This window comes from Callospermophilus lateralis, chromosome 7 (genome assembly GCF_048772815.1).
Source record: "Callospermophilus lateralis isolate mCalLat2 chromosome 7, mCalLat2.hap1, whole genome shotgun sequence".
NCBI classification, from domain to species: Eukaryota; Metazoa; Chordata; class Mammalia; order Rodentia; family Sciuridae; genus Callospermophilus; species Callospermophilus lateralis.
Window position 1 is genome coordinate 19,231,472 of NC_135311.1, and position 18,056 is coordinate 19,249,527.

The 18,056-nt window shown below is 31.8% G+C and overlaps 1 protein-coding gene across 1 annotated transcript in view; it reads right to left on the reverse strand.

Moving 5' to 3' along the window:
• The window catches only part of Man1a2 (mannosidase alpha class 1A member 2), a 137,520-nt gene that overhangs the window by 64,856 nt on the left and 54,608 nt on the right, over positions 1-18,056 (reverse strand). The window contains exon 6 of the mRNA XM_076862825.1: positions 13,831-13,925. Coding sequence (XP_076718940.1) covers positions 13,831-13,925 — 95 coding nt within the window. The remainder of the gene's footprint in view (positions 1-13,830; positions 13,926-18,056) is intronic.

Consider the following 18,056-nt stretch of genomic DNA (forward strand, 5'->3'; position numbering starts at 1 on the left):
TCAAGAATTGAGTTAGTTGTTCTCTGAAATCTTCAATCAATTTGGTCTTATATACTTCTAGTTTTTATGTTTGCTTTTGGTAAGACGGTAGTCTGATAAAAGCCCTTCCATGGTTAGAAATGGAAGTCTAGATTAATTATTCAAGCAGTAGAGTTCATGGATTCTTCTTACTAGAATTCTAAACCATTCTATGGGGTTTTTTCTTACTTTTAGAAGTAAAATTAGCAATATTTTCTCATCTTACATCCATTTGTCTTCTGGATAAATGGATGTAAAATGAGAATTCAATATCCTTTATATTTTATTGATCAGTGCTAAAACATCAAAATCTATACCAGAACATATCAGTACCTTGCTTAAAGTTCCTTCATTATTAAATATTATTTTTATAACATCTTTAAATTATGGAAGGCCAATATCACTAATGTAATTTTAATGACTATAGGCTAAACCAAAGAAAGCATATAAATATAGTAACTACACAGGACAGTCATTTATCTCACAAATAATAAGTGCCTACTATACTGTGGGAGAGACACTGGTAAACCTATGTCAAGTTTATTCATGCTTCCACAATAAAAAAAGATCATTTAAATAGTTACAGTTGTTATAAAGAAAATTAAATAAGAAAATAGAAATCTGAATAATTTACTAAGAAAACAAGCATGTTAGATGAAAGACTCTTTATGTACCAAATTTAGACAACATATTTCTGAAATGACTCAATCTGAACTAAGACCTGAATGATGAGGAGATACTCATGAATAGATCTGGAAGAAGAGAATTCCTAGGAGGGGAAACAGCAAAGGTAATGGCAATGGGGCTGATGGAAATTAAGGGGGACTAGTGTGGCTAGAGCTCAGAAAGTAAGAAAGTCAATGATATTGGATGAGGTTAGAGAGTTAGTATAATCTAAACTCCATAAGAATTCTATAGGCTATGGTACAATTTCAGAATTTTCATTTTAAGTGTGATAAAAGGTCACAGATAACTGAGCATAATGCTTTAGGAAGAAAAACATACCATTTAGAAAAATTAGCTAGGTCTTGGTGTAGTGAATAAATTGCAGTGTTGTCAAATATAGCCCAGGAAGTTCAACAATTTACCCTTCTTTGTCGAAACTTTCTGGCAAAGTCATGAAGTTAAGCTTCAGTCACAATACACTGAAATACCTTTCAAAATACTAAATTATATACAAGGTTTGTCATCTTTTATTTTATATAGTGTCTCATAAGAAGAATCTAAAATATTAAATTTCATACACACACACAGCGCTGAGAAAATAACAACTCAGAAAAATAAGGAAATCTTCAAGAACAAGAAATAAAACTGTCAAGAACAGAAAAGTTCCAAATATAAAAAAGCTGACAAAAACCAAGTAAATAATAATTTCTGCTTGTTATGATTTTTCAGATGATCAAAATAAGAAGAATAGATATCTAAATGTACATATGTTTTTATATATAATAAGTACCTGAATACATTTACAATGAATAACAATAAAATAAGTAAAAAACATGATTTCTCTCTTGGCTGATTACCAACAACAGAATTTTAGAAATGTTGGATAAACTTTTAATAATTTTCAAGGTAAATCTAAGTGTCCTACAATCATACTCATTATTTTGATAATAAATTTGAATTATATTTTGTCCAAAGTCCATTGAAAATCTTTCTCTGGTATATTCAAAGAACAAAGCTTCTAGTGAAATGTAGTTATCAGAAAAGAAGTTTGCAAACAATTGATGTTAAAATTTGTCCCAAAACAAAGTATGAACTAATAAATTAAAGCACTCAAACAATGTGTAAGTTTAAGTTGCAATATCTTGACCTACAAAAAATGATTTGATGGAGCTCTTATTTTCAATTAGACATATTTAAATTCTAGACCTTGATGAAATGAAGAAGCCCCATGATTTTGGATTAACTAAATTGGAAAAATTATTTAAAAAAAAAACAACTAAAAGCAGAAGTCTTATTTTCAATGTAAAAATATACAGTAATTGTAGAAGGCATTCTGAATGAAAGTAAAAGGATGCATTTTTAAAAATAAGTGGTTCAAAATAGTTACACATTTTAATATGCAAACTTTTAGAATTTAGAATACCTGGCAGTTAAGCAGAATTTGATCTAAGCAACTGTTCAGGAAATACCTTCTCAAATAAAAGCAGACAAAGGTCATAGATATTAATAATTTCAAAATTGTATAAATGTACATGAAGGTGTACTTGTTTTTTTTAAGAAATTATTCCAATTTGAATATTTGGAAAATAGTTTTTTAAATTGAACTGTTTCACAGTACATCTAGTAAAAATAAAACAAATTTATCATTAAATACTGTAAAAATAAATAATTTTAAATATTTTAGCACTTTCATTCTTAAATAGTATACTTATGACTAACATGTTGTATGTTCTCCCTTATAAGATATTATAACCTGGTTTTTACATTTTTCTAGTATAAAGTAATTATTTTCCCTATGATATAACTTACAGGGCAGCATATTATCTTTTAGAGTACGAAACTTGTTTGTCCTTCCCACTGGAGGTTTAACTTATACTTAGGAGGTTTAACCTATATCTTTTGTTTTTAGGAAATATGCTATGAAAAATATGGTTTTGTATATGTCTTCCTTAGCCCACACCTCTATTATTTCCTTAGGGCAAAATACTGTGTCAAAAGTAAGAGGCTTTTGACAGATAACGATAAACTTGTCTACAAGTAAAACTACAATGTAAGAATTAACTACTTCTCACCTGATCTACAACAGAAGGCAAAATTTTTAAAATTTAAAAAAAAATTCCCTGTTTGACAGAATGTAACAACTTTATTTTAATATGAAATCTTTTGTTTTATTTTCATTTAAATTAGGGAGATAATATATTCAGAAGACATAAAATTCAAAGTATACCCCCCAAAATATAAAGACTTATGTCTAAGTCTTGTCTCTTTTCCAATAACATCCTGATCTGAAAGCCAGTCTATGGTCATATTTTCATCTACCCTTTTGGAAAATTTTGTGACTATTTAAGCATAATTTGAACTGCTTCTTACATTAGTATTTAACATAATTTTAAATGTCTCTTGGTCGTTTCTAATTTTAACCCTATTTTTTAAGAAATATTTTTTAGTTGTAGACGGACACACTACCTTTATTTTATTTTATTTTTTTATGTTCTGAGGATTTTTTTTTGGTTCTGATGATTGAACTGAGTGCTTTACACTTGCAAGGCAAGTGCTTCACCGCTGAGCTACAAACCCAGCCCTTAACTCTATATTTTTTCAAACATATTTTTTAAATATATTTTTAAACTTAAAGTTGTCTTTCAATTATTAGTTCATGTTATTTTGTTGTTGCTGTTGCTTCTGCTTTTTTATTATATCATCCCTATAGCCACACCTAGAATCTGGTTTACTTTTCCTTTTAAATAAACAATATTGGGGTATAATTTACATGCAAAAATCCACTATGAACATCCTCACACTTTACTTTTTTTTAAGACTAGATCTTTTACTCAATATGTCTTTGAAACCCATCTATATTGCTGTATTACTCAATAGTTTAATTTTTTTTATTGCTAACTGGTGTTCCATGATATGAATATAATAATTACTGAGCTATGCACCTTTTGATACACAATTTGGATTGTTCATGGTTCTGGGCTATTATGAATAAGGTTGTTACAAACAACCTTTGAATGGAAGTTTATTTTAATTTCTCTTGGGTATATAAATATCTTAGAAGGATAATTTCTTAATCCTATGCTAATTCTATTTTAACTTTATACAAAACTGCTAAACTGTTTTCCAAAGTGACTATATAACTTCACATCACAACATAAGTATACTATCTTGCCTTTTGTTTTGAATTTTCCCGATCAATTCTTTACTTTTCTTATTCAATATTGACTATTTTTTTAGTATTTCAATTTCTCTACTGAGACTTTTATTGTGTGTATGGCTGCTTTAGGGATTACAGCACTGACTGTTAATTTATACAATATATAATCAACTATTACACTATTTCCATATAATGAAAAAATACTACAACAGCATGACTTACAATAAACAGTTCAACTTACAATTTTTTTGATAGTTTTTTTTTTTTTTTTTTTTTTTTTTGGGTACCAGGAATTGAACTAAGGGGTGTTTAACTACTCACATCCCCAGCCCTTCTTATTTTTTATTCTGAGACAAGGTCTCACTAAGTTGCTTAGGGCTTCACTAAAGTTCCTGAGGCTGGCTTTGAACTTGTGATCCTCCTGGCACCAGGATTATAGGTATGTGCCACTACACCCTGATGAACTTACATTTTTTTTTTTTACTTTATAATATTACAAAAACAATATAGGATCAGTAAAAATCATACTTTGAGTTTTGATCTTTTGATCTTTTCCTGGGCTATCTGTATCTGTATGTATGTCTATGACATACAGATAGTCACAAACAGACAAACTCTCTTGCCAGGTTTCTGTTCTCACGACTAAAAGGCTCAGGAGTCACTCTAGTTAAACTGGGCTAACTGGGCTGCACAAAATAACCACACAAGAGACACAAATACCCCTTTTATTGAGGAGAAGCTATTCAAATGAGGCAAGGGGTCAGGTTTCAGGGGGCCGAGTCTATCTTCATGATGTCCACTGTCAGCAGGTTGACTGATACCTGGGTAGGCCACACCCAAGGGCACAGTAAGAGGAGAGGACACACACAAGGCACTTCCATGGAAGATTCTATCCTAAACAGGGCAAGGGGTTATATTACAAAGGAACAGGTGAGCATAGCTTCACCCATGGGGCTGTAGCAAGACATACCCATTTCTGTGACTGAGCGCCTCAGCACCCAGCTGTGGAGTGTAACTCAGTCGCTCATAATTTGGCCTCCTACACTCTCTGGAGATGCTGGGAAGTGGCAGTGAACCAGATGCCAGTCAGCCATTCAATTACAAGAATAAAAAGTTGATACTCTTAAGACTGTGTATTCTGTTGTTAAGCCATAACATTTGATAGGTTAGGTACATTAAATGCATTTTTGACCTATGATGGGTTTATCAGTATGTAACCCCATTATGAGTTGAAAAGCATCTGAACTTGCAATGCAATCTGCATACAATCCTTTGTGCTACTGTGGTCATACCCTTTCTTCTACATATATATTATAGACCACACGATTATTTTAAATAATAGCAAGTTATTACTTTTGCTTTAATTACCTTTGGAAGAAAATTCTAAGACTAACCTAGAAAAAATAAACCTTTTTTATTCATTTGAATATTTACCATTTCCACTGCTTCTCATTTCTTTTTATAGATCTTTCTATTTTTATGTCATTAAAAATTTCCTTTAACATTCCTACTAACAGAAACCTGCTGGCAACAAATTCCCTATGATTTTATTTACCTAAAAATGGCTTAATTTCATCTTCATTTTGAAGAATGTTATTAAGGGTCATGTAATTTTAGATTGACTTTTCTCTCAATGTATTATAAAATGCATTCTAATAACAGGAACAGAGGTGCATACCTGTTAGTCCCAGATATTCAGGAGGCTGAGGAGGAAGAATCACTTGGATTCCAGGAATTTGAAAAAGAAAGAAAAGATGCATGCCCATTGTTTTGGGGATTATACTGCTTCTGATAAAAAAGAAAGCAATATTTCTATTTTCGTTTTCCTGTGTATAATGTAATTTTTCCTCTAGCTGGTCTTCGATGTTTTTTCTTTTCATTAATTTTCATGAAAGAGTTTTATCTTTCTGTTTATCCTGCTAAATTTCTTTATAGGTATCCTGCTAAGTTTCATCAAGTGTTAGAGTCTGCAGGTTTATACTGTTCACTCAAATTTGGAAAAACTGTAGACATTGCTTCTTCAAATAGCTTTTCTGCCATTGCTTCTACCTCCAGGTTTCCCCCAACAATGAATGCTCAATTCTGTGCTCAATTTTCTCTTGAAAGGCAGTTAAATAACTTCTAGGCTGTTCTGTTGTTTCAAGAATTATGTTTTGGGATATGCTGTCATAGACATACAGTTACGTTTATTCTGTGGCTAATTTAGTTCTTCACTAAGACATGACCCTTCAGGAACGTCCATTCAATGTTACTGGTGTTCAGAAAGATTTTTGTTACTTCCTATTTGGCTATTTTATTCTACTTGTTTCTGATTTTAATTTTATAAATTAAAACATTTGTTTTCCAGGAAAGCAATCTTATGATCTGAAATTAATTATAATTTTGCCTCCAATCCATTCTTTATTCTTTTTCCTATTTTGTTACACTTTTATGACCTTTGCAAAAAATGTACTGTCTTGATTTTAGTGGAAAATCTCTAATATTTCATTAAATTTTTGGTTTAATAAAAGCTATACAACTTCCGGGCTTTGAATCACATTTAGAAAGCCTTTGAACTCCTACATTAAATACATAAAAGCATTCTCCATCTTTTCCTCTGGTTATTAAGTAAAAGAAAAACAATAAACATAATACAAGTTATTAAACACATTTAAGAAATGTTCAGAAACTATGTAAAATAAAGCTATACCTGAATTGATAAAAAATTTAAATACTTAAAAAGGCATAACTTATTAAAAGAAAGAAATGTAATATAATAATGTTCCCTAAATTAATTTCTAAATTTAATGCAAATCCAACTAAAATATAACAGAAAAAAAAACTAGGCCAAATAATTCTAAACTTTATATAAAAAGAATAAATATGTAAGAACTAAGAAAATTCTGAAAAAAAGAGGGTACTGAAAGAACTTCTACTATCAGACACAAAAGTTATTACAATGTTATAATTAAATTCATAAAGTAGAGTTAAAATAAACACACTAATTTTGTTTATTTGGGTTTTTGTTTGTTTTGGGGGTACTGAAGATTGAACCCAGAATTTTTAACCACTGAGTCACACCCTGAGTCCTTTTTATATTTTATTTTAAGACAAAGTTTTGCTAAGTTGTTTAGGACTTCACTAAGTTTCTGAGGCTGGTCTTGCAATCCTCCTGCCTCAGCCTCCCAAGTCGCTATATTATAGAGGTGTGCAACCAGGTCCAGCTAAACAAAATGATGCGAAAGAAGACAGTCTGGAAAATGGATTCATATGTATATGGATACCTTTTATATTTTATTATATTTACATAAAATTATAATTTCACTGAGAGAGATTGCTTCATAAGTAATATCCATGCAGTAATCCAAACATCTTTAAGAAAAAAGATCAATTTCTATCTTCCTTTTTATACCATAATAAATTCTAGATCAAAGCTATGAAAGAAAAAAAAGAAATCATTATTGAACTAGAAAACCTCAAATAAAAATCTTTAAAAATTCACTGGATGGGCTTAAGAGCAAGTTAGAATAATACAGAAAATAGTAAGTGAATATGAAGATAAACCAATGGAAATTATTCAATCTGAAGAACAAAGAAAACAGTATTGACAGCCACACACAAGAACTTTGAAAAATGTGGAACAGTAATAAAAATTCTTTTATATAAAAATTTCAGAAGGAAATAAAGAGTGGGAACAAAAAATAATAGAACCATGCTGGAGCACATCTTAATTAAACTTCTGAGAATCAAATAAAAAAGAAGTAAAGTATTAAGAGGGGAAAAAAACACTTTATATACAAAAGACAACAATTCAAATTCTCACTGATCAGAAACAATGAAAGCTAAGACAGACAGAAATAACATCTTTAAAGTGCAAGGAAACAAACAAAAATCAAACCAGAATTTTATATACAATGAACATATCCTTTTTTAAATGAATGCAAAATACTTTTTCAAACAAAGAAAATTATAGGAATACATCCCAGTGGACAGGCACTGTAGGAAATGCTAAAACAAAGTCTTCAAGATTAAGTGAAGTAATACCAGATGAAAACCCTGATCTTCAAAAAGGAATGAAGAACAGATAAATGGGTATATTAAACATCTAGATATTAGAATATTTCCTCCCCTTTTAATTTCATTGAAATAAATATTATCTTTAATTCAAAGCTAATATTTTAAAAATGTATTTTGAGATTTATAGTATACCATATAAGCAATGGGAGGGAAGATGTATATGGAGAGGCATAGTTTCAATGTGTCTCCAGTATTATTAAACAGCACAATATTACAACATTAATTCTAACTTAACAGATAAATTAATTACATATTAACTTTTTTAGGTTGCTAAAGAAATCACAGTGTGTGTGTGTGTGTGTGTATATATATATATATCTGTGTGTATGTATATATCATGGTTGCTAAAGGAATCAGTATATATACACCTACATATATATGTATACATACATTTAATGGTTGCTAGAGTAGTAATCACTAACAAAATTAATAGGGGAAGTTAATAAACTAAAACAGAATTCTAAAATACATAAGGAAGTCAGGAAAAGACAGGAAGAAAAAAACAGAACTTTACTATATCAGTAATTGCATTAATGTTAATGTACTAGACATTTCAACCAAAGGGTAGATATTGTGATATAAGATACCAAAAGCAAAATCCAATTACATACTATCTCCAAAAAAACTATTATAATTGAAACACAGGTTAAAAAATCAATAGATAATGTAAGGGTAGAACAGCTACATTAAATTTGATAAGTATTAAGAGAAAAATATTACCAGAGATGAAAGACACATCATTAGTGATAAAATGAGCTAACCACCAGAAAAGTATATCATAAATATGTATCTCAAAGTTTATAAATACAAAGCTTGCCAGAAATATTTTAACACACATCATCTCAGCTATTCATAGAACAATCACACAAAAATTAAACAAAATCAAGACACCCACAAAGAACCTGAACAATACCATAAATCACCTGAACCTGATATATGTAAAACATTATACACATTGTAGGTACAACACACCTTCTTTTCAAGTGTATTCACCCCCCCAAAAAGGCCATATATTGAGCCATAAATGAGTTGCAAAAAATGTTCAAGGTTCAAATTCGAGAGTTCTATGTGAGCACGATGAAACTGAATTAAAAACTAAATAAGATCTCTGTAAAAAAACAAAAGCAGGGCAATTAAACAATACAATTATAAACTACTGATTCATCAAGGAAAAACTCTCCGAGAAATTTTAAAATACTTTAAACTGAATGATAATGAAAAGTGATACATTAAAATTCTTTCCTTAGAGGAAAAAGTATAGCTTTATAGGAAAATAGTAGCTTATAAGGAAGAAAACGTCTAAAATTAATTACCTGTTTCCAATGTAAAAAGCTAAAAAGAATAAAGTAACTCCAAGTAAGGAAAGGGAAGGGAATAAGAGAAATAAAGCAGAAATCAATGAAACAGAAAAGACAATCAAGTGAAAATCAGTGAAGACAAAAAGTACCCCTTTAAAAATAATAATAAAATGGATAAATGCCTAGTTAGATTGATCAAAATAAAAAGAGAATACCAATTAAGAGCATTGTATCAGTAATAAATGAAGGGATTATTTACTACAGAACCTACAAACACATCAGGCATAATAAAGTAACAGGAACTAAATAATTTAGATGAAATGGAGAAATTTCTTAAAAATATAATTAAGTAAAAGTGACAGAAAATGAAAATAAAATAAAACATATATATAAATACACATTTATTTTTTAAATGAAGTATTAAAAATCTTCTCACATAATGCTAAGTCAAGTTAGCCAATCCCAAAAAAACAAATGCCGATTTTTTTTTTTTTTTTTTGATATAAGGAGGCTGATTCATAGTGGGATAGAGGCAGGAGCATAGGAGAAATAGATAGGGCAGAGAAGTTGGAGGGGAAATGAGTGGGGCATGGGGTAACTAATGATGGTGGAATGTGATGATCATTACTATCTAAAGTACATGTATGAAGACACAAATTGGTGTGAATATACTATGTATACAACCAGAGATGTGAAAAATTGTGCTCTAGATATAAGATTTGTAATGCATCCTACTGTCTTATATAAATTAAAAATTACATTAAAAAAAGAATATTCATGGGGGAAAAAAATCTCACAAAGGAAATTTCTGACCCAGACAGTTACATAAGTGAATCCATCAACTATTTAGGGAAGAGGCCAGGAATGGGGATGCACACCTATAATCCCACCAGCTCAGGAGGTTGAGGCAGGAGGATCCTGAGTTCAAAGCCAGTCTCAGCAACTTAAGAGAGGCTTTAAGCAACTGAGCAAGACCCTGTCTCTAAATATGAATAGTAAAAAAAAAAAAAAAAAACAGAAGGGCTGGGTATGTGGCTCAGTGGTTAAGTGCCCTTCAGTTTAATCCCTGGTACCAAAAAAAGATTAAAAAAAAAAAAAAACTTTAGGGAAGAAGTAACACCAGTATAACATAATTATTTCAGAAGAAGGTGAGACTAATTCCATTTTATTTTATAAGGCCAAATAACATAAAAACCTATCAAAAGTAGCACTAAAAAGTAAATTTCCTACCAAAATTCATCATAAACATAGTTTCATAAAGTAATAAATGAAGGGGTTATCACTACAGAAACAGATAGTTTCAAAAAGTGCTAGAAAATCAAATATTCCAAAATATAAAGACAATAATATATTAGGGCCAAGAAATACCCAAGGAACTCAAGATTGACTTACCATATGAAAATTTTACAAGTAATTTACCATACTAATAAAGGCAAAAAAAACTTATGGTTATTTTTCTAGATAAAGAAAATGTATCTGGCCACATTCAACACTCTTTCATGATTTACAAAGCAAATTAACAGGCTCTCAGTGAAATAGGAAGAGACAAGCTCCTCAATCTGATAAAGGCACTAATAAAGATTGTACAACTAACATCATACTTGAAAAAAAACAATTAAAGCCATATGTCAAAAGCTTTCTTGGGAATTCAAAAGAATACAAAAATAAAGAAAATCTCTTCAGATAAAATCACAAACCCAAAAAGTTATAGAAAGTATATCTGAATGTGGGAAAATTTTAAATATATGAATGCAAAAAATATTATACCGATAACAGTAAGGCAGAGAGACAGGAATTTTACAATCTACAAATAACTTTACAAATTAATTAGAAAAAGACAACTCACAAAAAAGTAAATTTAAATGTCCAATAAATTTATAAGGATGATCAAATTCACTAGTCAGAAAATACAAATTAAAATAACAATGAGTAACATTTTTCAACCACTAGTTCATCAAATTTACTAAAATACTGATATCTGCAGACATTTGGATGCTCCCACACACTGGTGGTAGAAAAGTGATGTACTACAGCCTATTTGGAAAATATTTTGGCAGTATTCATTAAATTTAAACATATGCATACCTTTGATCTGATAAACCCAAACCTGGGAATCTGTACCAAAAAAATCAAAAAAGACATTTGACCCAGCAATCATATTCTTGAGAATCATTTCTAGAGAAATAAAATGCCCACTAACACAAGGATCATAACAGGATGCTATCCAAGCAGTATTTATGATAGAACGAAAACAATGGAAACAAATGCCACTGATATATAAATGAATGAAACTATTCCAGGTCTCACTATGTATTATTCAACAGAAAGGTTTAGATGACCTGGAAGAGTATTTTGAAAAGAGTATCACTGAATAAGAAAATAAGAAGTGGGAAATCAAGCATTCAAATAAGCCCTTTAAAAAAAAAAAAAAAAGCCCTACCAGGTATATATGTTTGCATTTCTGTATGTTATATCATATTGTTACCATGGGTTGGGTTTTGAGCAGCAAGAATGTGGGAAGGCCATGTTGGAAATGATCAGATCCCATCCAAAGGGGGGGGAAATAACTTAAAAAGTAGAGAAATAACAAATTTTATGAAACATAAACTTAAGTAAATCATTTACATAAATATATACAAAGAAACTAAATGAAAATTAAACTTATAAAATGCTCATGACAGGGTCCTTTGTAGGGCATGATGTAACGTGGGACATGTTGCATCAGAAAAGAGGAAACCTAACTTGCTGGCCGCTACCTGCTTCCCAGTCCTGGGGCCACATGTGGCTAAGCGAGCACCTAGCGATTAGCCAGAAGGCATCGGATCACCTTTAGGATAGGCTCAGAACCCTTCTGCCCTCATGGACAGCTCGTGTCTCCCATTACTGCCTGTGGGATGGGTGTAGATATAAATTCTCCCCCCCCCCTGCTGACCTTTACCCTGATTGGTTCCTGTACATTATATTAGCTGTGTGTGTTTTCTCAATAAAGGAGATCCTGCTTTGACTGTTCTCCCTGGCGCATCTGATTGTTCTCCTGCAAGGGAGGGCTGGGTGCGGGAGGCCAGTGGACCTTTACCTTTCTTGGTTCATCCTGGTCGGGGCATGCTCCCCCAATCTCTCCCGTAGGTCAGGAGGGAAGGGGCGGGTGGGCGTGCTAAAAACCCCGACAGTCCTTGAAAACTTTTCTACTTTATTCTCAATCTTAAATTTGAAGTTTTGCAATTTCATCTTTATTTTTCAGTTCTTTTCTTCTATGTAGCAAAAAAAAAAAAAAAAGTCTTTCTTCTTTCAGAATTAAGTTTTAATTATTATCTAAGAAGGCTGCATGATTCTGTAAAGTTACTGAAGGAAATATCAGAAAATCTATGATGAAGCTAAGAAAAAGAGAAGTGTGTGTACATCATTTGGCTACGTTCTTTCAAGAGAGATTGCTCTGGAACTCTAGTCAGCACTTCTCTCACAAAGGAAGTAATCTGCATTACGTATAGTACATAAAATTAAATAATAGTAAATTTAGATGTAAAATTCATTATTTAAATGCTGATTCTTAATGTAAATTTAAACTCTATCATAAAGTTCTTCATTAGAAAGAAATGACTAAAATAGATTATTTTTTCAAATAAATTCACAGATTCACACCTGAAGAAAAATAAATGTTCCTAACATTTATTCTAAAGAGCTTGGATAAAAGGGGATCAACTGTCAAATTTTCACATAATTTATAAACTTCAACATTAAAATAAATATTGCTTGGAAATGAGCAGCAAAAATTTCAGTCAGCATGAATAATTTAAACACCAGTTAAAATGTTAACATCATTCAAATTTTAATTTTGTACCTTTGTTTGAAAGTTATATGAAGAAAACATTTTGTCTATTTCTAAATAAAAAGTAGTGTTTTAGAATGAAATAGATTGCAAAGAATAAACCTTTAAGAGTTCACTTTGATTTTCAAGAGTGTAGATATTATTGCCAGGTGTGGTGGCACAAGCCTGTAATCCCAGTGACTCAGGAGGCTGAGGCAGGAGGATTTCAAGTCCAAGACCAGCCTCAGTAACTTAGATCCTCAACAACTTAGCAAGACTCTGCTCAAAATAAAAAATGAAAAGGACTAGGGACATAGCTCAGCTGTAAAGCACCTCTGGGTTATATCCCCAGTACCCACCCCCAAAAGAAGAACATAAATAATAAAGACCCTTCAGCCAACATCATGAATTAGGTGTAGTTTTACTATTAATATGAGTCAACAATAGAAAAACCAATTTCTAGGCACATTGTTTTCCATTTTGACTCAGAAAAAAGCATGTGATATGTAAAAAGAAAAAGAGAAAATGTATTTTGAATCTATTACAGCACTAAATGGAAATGAACAATAAATATTGTGTAACCATATACATGAGGAAAAAAAATCTGAGAGAAACAAGTAGTAAAAAGTGGAATGAAGTAAGAGCAGGTGACCTGTTTTAAAGTAAAGGACATATATTTAAAAAGCAAAGAAAAACAATTTATGTCTTGAAAAGCATGGTGGGAGAAGATCATAAGAAATTTCTAAGACTAATCAGGTAAAAACAAATAAACAAAAAAATCTGTTAATTTAATCTTCCAGAATAGAAATAACCAATAAAATAGAATTTACCTTTTCAGATTCACCATTGCCCAGGGAATCCCAGTAGGTGTGTTAAAAGCAGGTAGGAGTTTCTCAGCCAACTGTACTGCTTTAATCTTGAATATCTAAGACAAAAATATGAATGATCACAAGTTACAGACATCAATAAGTATTTGCAAATTGTTATTTCTCACAGTATGCATTCCACAATGTATTAGGTCCATGGGGCGGAGGGCAACCTATTGTTATCATGGAGAGTATTTTAATCAGAGAAAATGTTTGCAAACTGAGGAAAGGTACCCAGCATGGAAAACCCTAAAACTACAATTAATTGAAAAGAAAGATACAGGTCAGGTATCAATATTATCTCTATTTTTAACTGGAAAAAAATCTAAAACATTAGGCTATGGCAGGGAATGGTAGCCCACACGTATAATTCCAGCAACTAGGAAGGCTCTAAACCACTTAGTAAGACCCCATCTCAAAATAAAACCCAAAAGGACTGAGATTGTAGCTTCAGTGGGAAAGTGCCCTGGGGTTTGAGCACCATTACCAAAAGAGAAAGAAAACAGAGAAAAAAAACGAGGCTGTAAAATTTTCATTCAAGATATTCAAACTTAACTTCGATGATAAATTAAAATTAAAACAGAAGAAAGATGTAATCCAATTTGGATAAATGGCCTTGGATTACTATAAACACGTTTATATTTCAACATTTTCCATTAAGACCTAATCATGTTATAAAAGGAAAAAAAAAAATTGAGTTCACATTCCAATTTTCAACCTTCAGTTCCACTTGCTGCTTTTTTGGTTCCCAAAGTTAAAAAAAAAAAAACAAAAAACCGTAATATCAGTGATTTCTAAACTTTTAAAAACATATACTATTATCAAGAAGTATGGGGGCTGGGGATGTGGCTCAAGCGGTAGTGCGCTCGCCTGGCATGCGGCTGCCCAGGTTCGATCTTCAGCACCACATACCAACAAAGATGTTGTGTCCGCCGAGAACTAAAAAATAAATATTAAAAAAATTCTCTCTCTCTCTCTCTCTCTCTCTTTCTCCCTTTAAAAAAAAAAAAAAAAAGAAGTATAAGGTAAAATTTCTATTATTTGCTTAGCATATTCTAATAAATAGATTTGGGTACTCTATTCTGAACACTACTGACTCATACACTCTAAGACTGTTTCAGAATGTTCTAGTAGAAAAAGTGGTGTGTTCTCCTATATTCCTTAAGCCTATCCTCTTTCAAAACAATTCCAAATTGATGAATTATTTAGGATACTACTTTCTCACTGATGCCAAATAATTTTGATCTCCAAATAACTAGTAGTTGACAGCCTGAAACAGATAAAAGTTTTGATTTGAGATTATATTAAACCAAGCATCCCAAAATTATTCAGGGTAGGAAACATTGTACAAGTGGACAAACATTAAGATGTTCTGCAAAATCATTAAGAATACAACAAGTAATAAAGGCTAAGAAGGATTGGGGGAAACACTCACCCCAAATTACATATTTTATATATAATTTTAAATATTTAAAATTACATGTTCATAATTCTATTAATTGGGCCCACCATGCTGACCCCACGTTTTCTTTTAAAAAGCAATTTATCTTCAGGCCCTCCTGGCTTAAATTGACATGTTACATACCTCAGGAAAACTACCTGTTATCTGCACAGGAAATGCAGGACTGAAATAATGCCAATAAGAGGAGCCCAGGAACTTTTGTGACTCCTAATACAGAGCAGATCCCACAACTCAAGGAAATAAGGATAATTTCTACTAACCATAAAATCTGTAAGAACAGGTTCCAATTAGAACTGATCAGCATGGGCCAAAGTGACTGAGAGTTGTTATGGTAGTAGGAACTTAAAAGTTTGATATCATCCTGCTGTTGATCATAGGTCAAGAGGTAGATCTGGTTAGGACTCTCTGAAAACTTTCTTGGAACCCCCAATAAAACTGGAAGTCAGGAGAGGCGCACTGTTCCTCCCCTCTCTGACAGGATCTACTCTCTCCCTAGAGCAAGCATGCCCTCTTTTTCCCTATCCCTTCTAATAAACTCATACCTGTTACTCTTAGCAATATGTCTGAAATCTTTCTGAACTGATCAAAAGAATTGGGGCTTGAGGAGGCAAGGGTTGTCTGTGCACTGCCTCAGTTTCCTGACAGACCCCAGTCGTTTAACTGATTTGCACTTTCTATTTCAGAAACATATTTTGATAAGATTAAGACAACAGAACAGCTAATATAAACATGCAACACAGGCAAATAACATAAAATCTAGTAAATTTCAAAAGTAGAAATAATTATACAGTTCTGCCCCTCAACCACACAGTTCCTTCTATAATTCAACCAGTTACCAGCTTCTTAAATATCTAGTAAATATTTTGTATTTAACCAGTTCCATGGTATGCATGGTTCTTAACCATTACAAACATCAAATCCTTTAAGTCTGAGCCCTCCTTGAAAAATAAATTCTGTCGCATTTTCATGCACAGAATCTCCACCACAGATTATCATATTGTGAACTTATTTCTTTCCCTCACTGTTGTACCTTGGAGATCTTTTTAAATCAGACCACAAAAGACTACCACCTTGTTCTCTTTAGTGGCCGCAGAATTTCCTTTAGTATGTATATATTGCAATTTATTTCATCAGACTCCTACTGATGAACATTTAATTTGTTTCTATACTATGTAGCTATGTGATGTATCACTATGTGGCTATGGACAATTTCAAAGTAGGAATATATAAACTAGCATGTGCATTGGCAATTGTGATAAGTTATTATCAATTTGTCCTCCATACCTGTTTTACTAATTTATACTCCCATCAGCAATTTGTGAGTGGCGGTTTCCCACTCACAACACAAAAGTTTTCTAATTTTCTATTCTATTAATCTGATGTTGAAAAAATATTCTATTGTTATTTTTATATCCATTTCTTTGCTTATGAATGTGGGAGATACTCCATATCCATTCAAAACCCTTTTCAAGCATAACTTTGTGTACTGCAGAGGACAGAAAATTATACAAAGAATTTCCCCAGACTCCCACATTTTACAGTCTTAGAAACTGAGGTATAAAGTGAAAAAATAACATGTGTCCGAAAGTCATAAAGCTAGTAAGTGGTTAGTCTGAATTTAAACCCAGGCAGTCCAACTTGAGAGTCCATGTTCTTGACCACATACACATGCTTTCAATTTGCATTACTTAAAATTAATTTTTACAGTCACTAAATTTTTCCTCTATTTGGCCTCAAATGTTGTGCTTCTTGAGGCCTGATTCTATGTCCCCTTCTCTTCCTACCCTAAATTGTCTCCCCAGACAATTTCATATGTCTTTATTTTTATGTGTATACCTCTTTACTGTATCTTACATTTTCCCTCTTGAAAGATACTCTGGCTATTATAAAATTCTGGGTTGGCAGCCATTTTTACCTCAGTAGTTTAAAGATTTCACTTTAAGGTCTTTGTTTTCAATTATCAGGTACAGAGCACCTGACTCCCAAATTTATTTCTCTAGTCAAAATTTACAATGGTTAACAACCACCACCACTACCACCTAGGAATAAATTTTACCAGATATTGATTAAAATAATTGAAGATATACATACATACACACACAAAAAAAAAAAAGCAAAAAAAAGGGGGGGGGGAGGACGCCCTGTGTTCATGGATTAGAAAAATTAATATTGTTTACTATCTATACTGCCCAAAGTGATCACAGGTTTGATGCAATTCCTTTCAAAATACCAGTGACATTCTTCACAGAACTATCAAAAAAAAAAAAAAATCTAAAGTTTATAAAGACGGAACAATAAAAAAAAACCCATCTTGGGGGGGGGGGAAGAGGCATTATATTACTTGACTTCAAAATACATTATAAAGCTATAGTAATCAAAGTAGCATAATATCACCAGAAAAACAGAAGCATATACCAAGTAAAGAGAATAGAGAGCCCTGAAGCCCACAGATCTACAGTCAACTGATTTTCAAAAAAGGGGAAAAAAACATGCATTAGAGAAAAGACAGTCTTCAAAAATGCTGCTGGGGGAAATATAGTTTTAGGAACTGTCATTCTACCTGCCTGATAAAAAAGAAACCTCATTCTATCTTGTTAACTTAAAGAAGCTACAAATGCCATATAATCACTTTTCTAAGCCTCCTCTGCAGCTAAGGCAGTAAGTGAATATGACCTTAGTTTTGCAACTGAGAAGTATACAAATTAGGCGGAGAGAAGCAGCTAGGGAC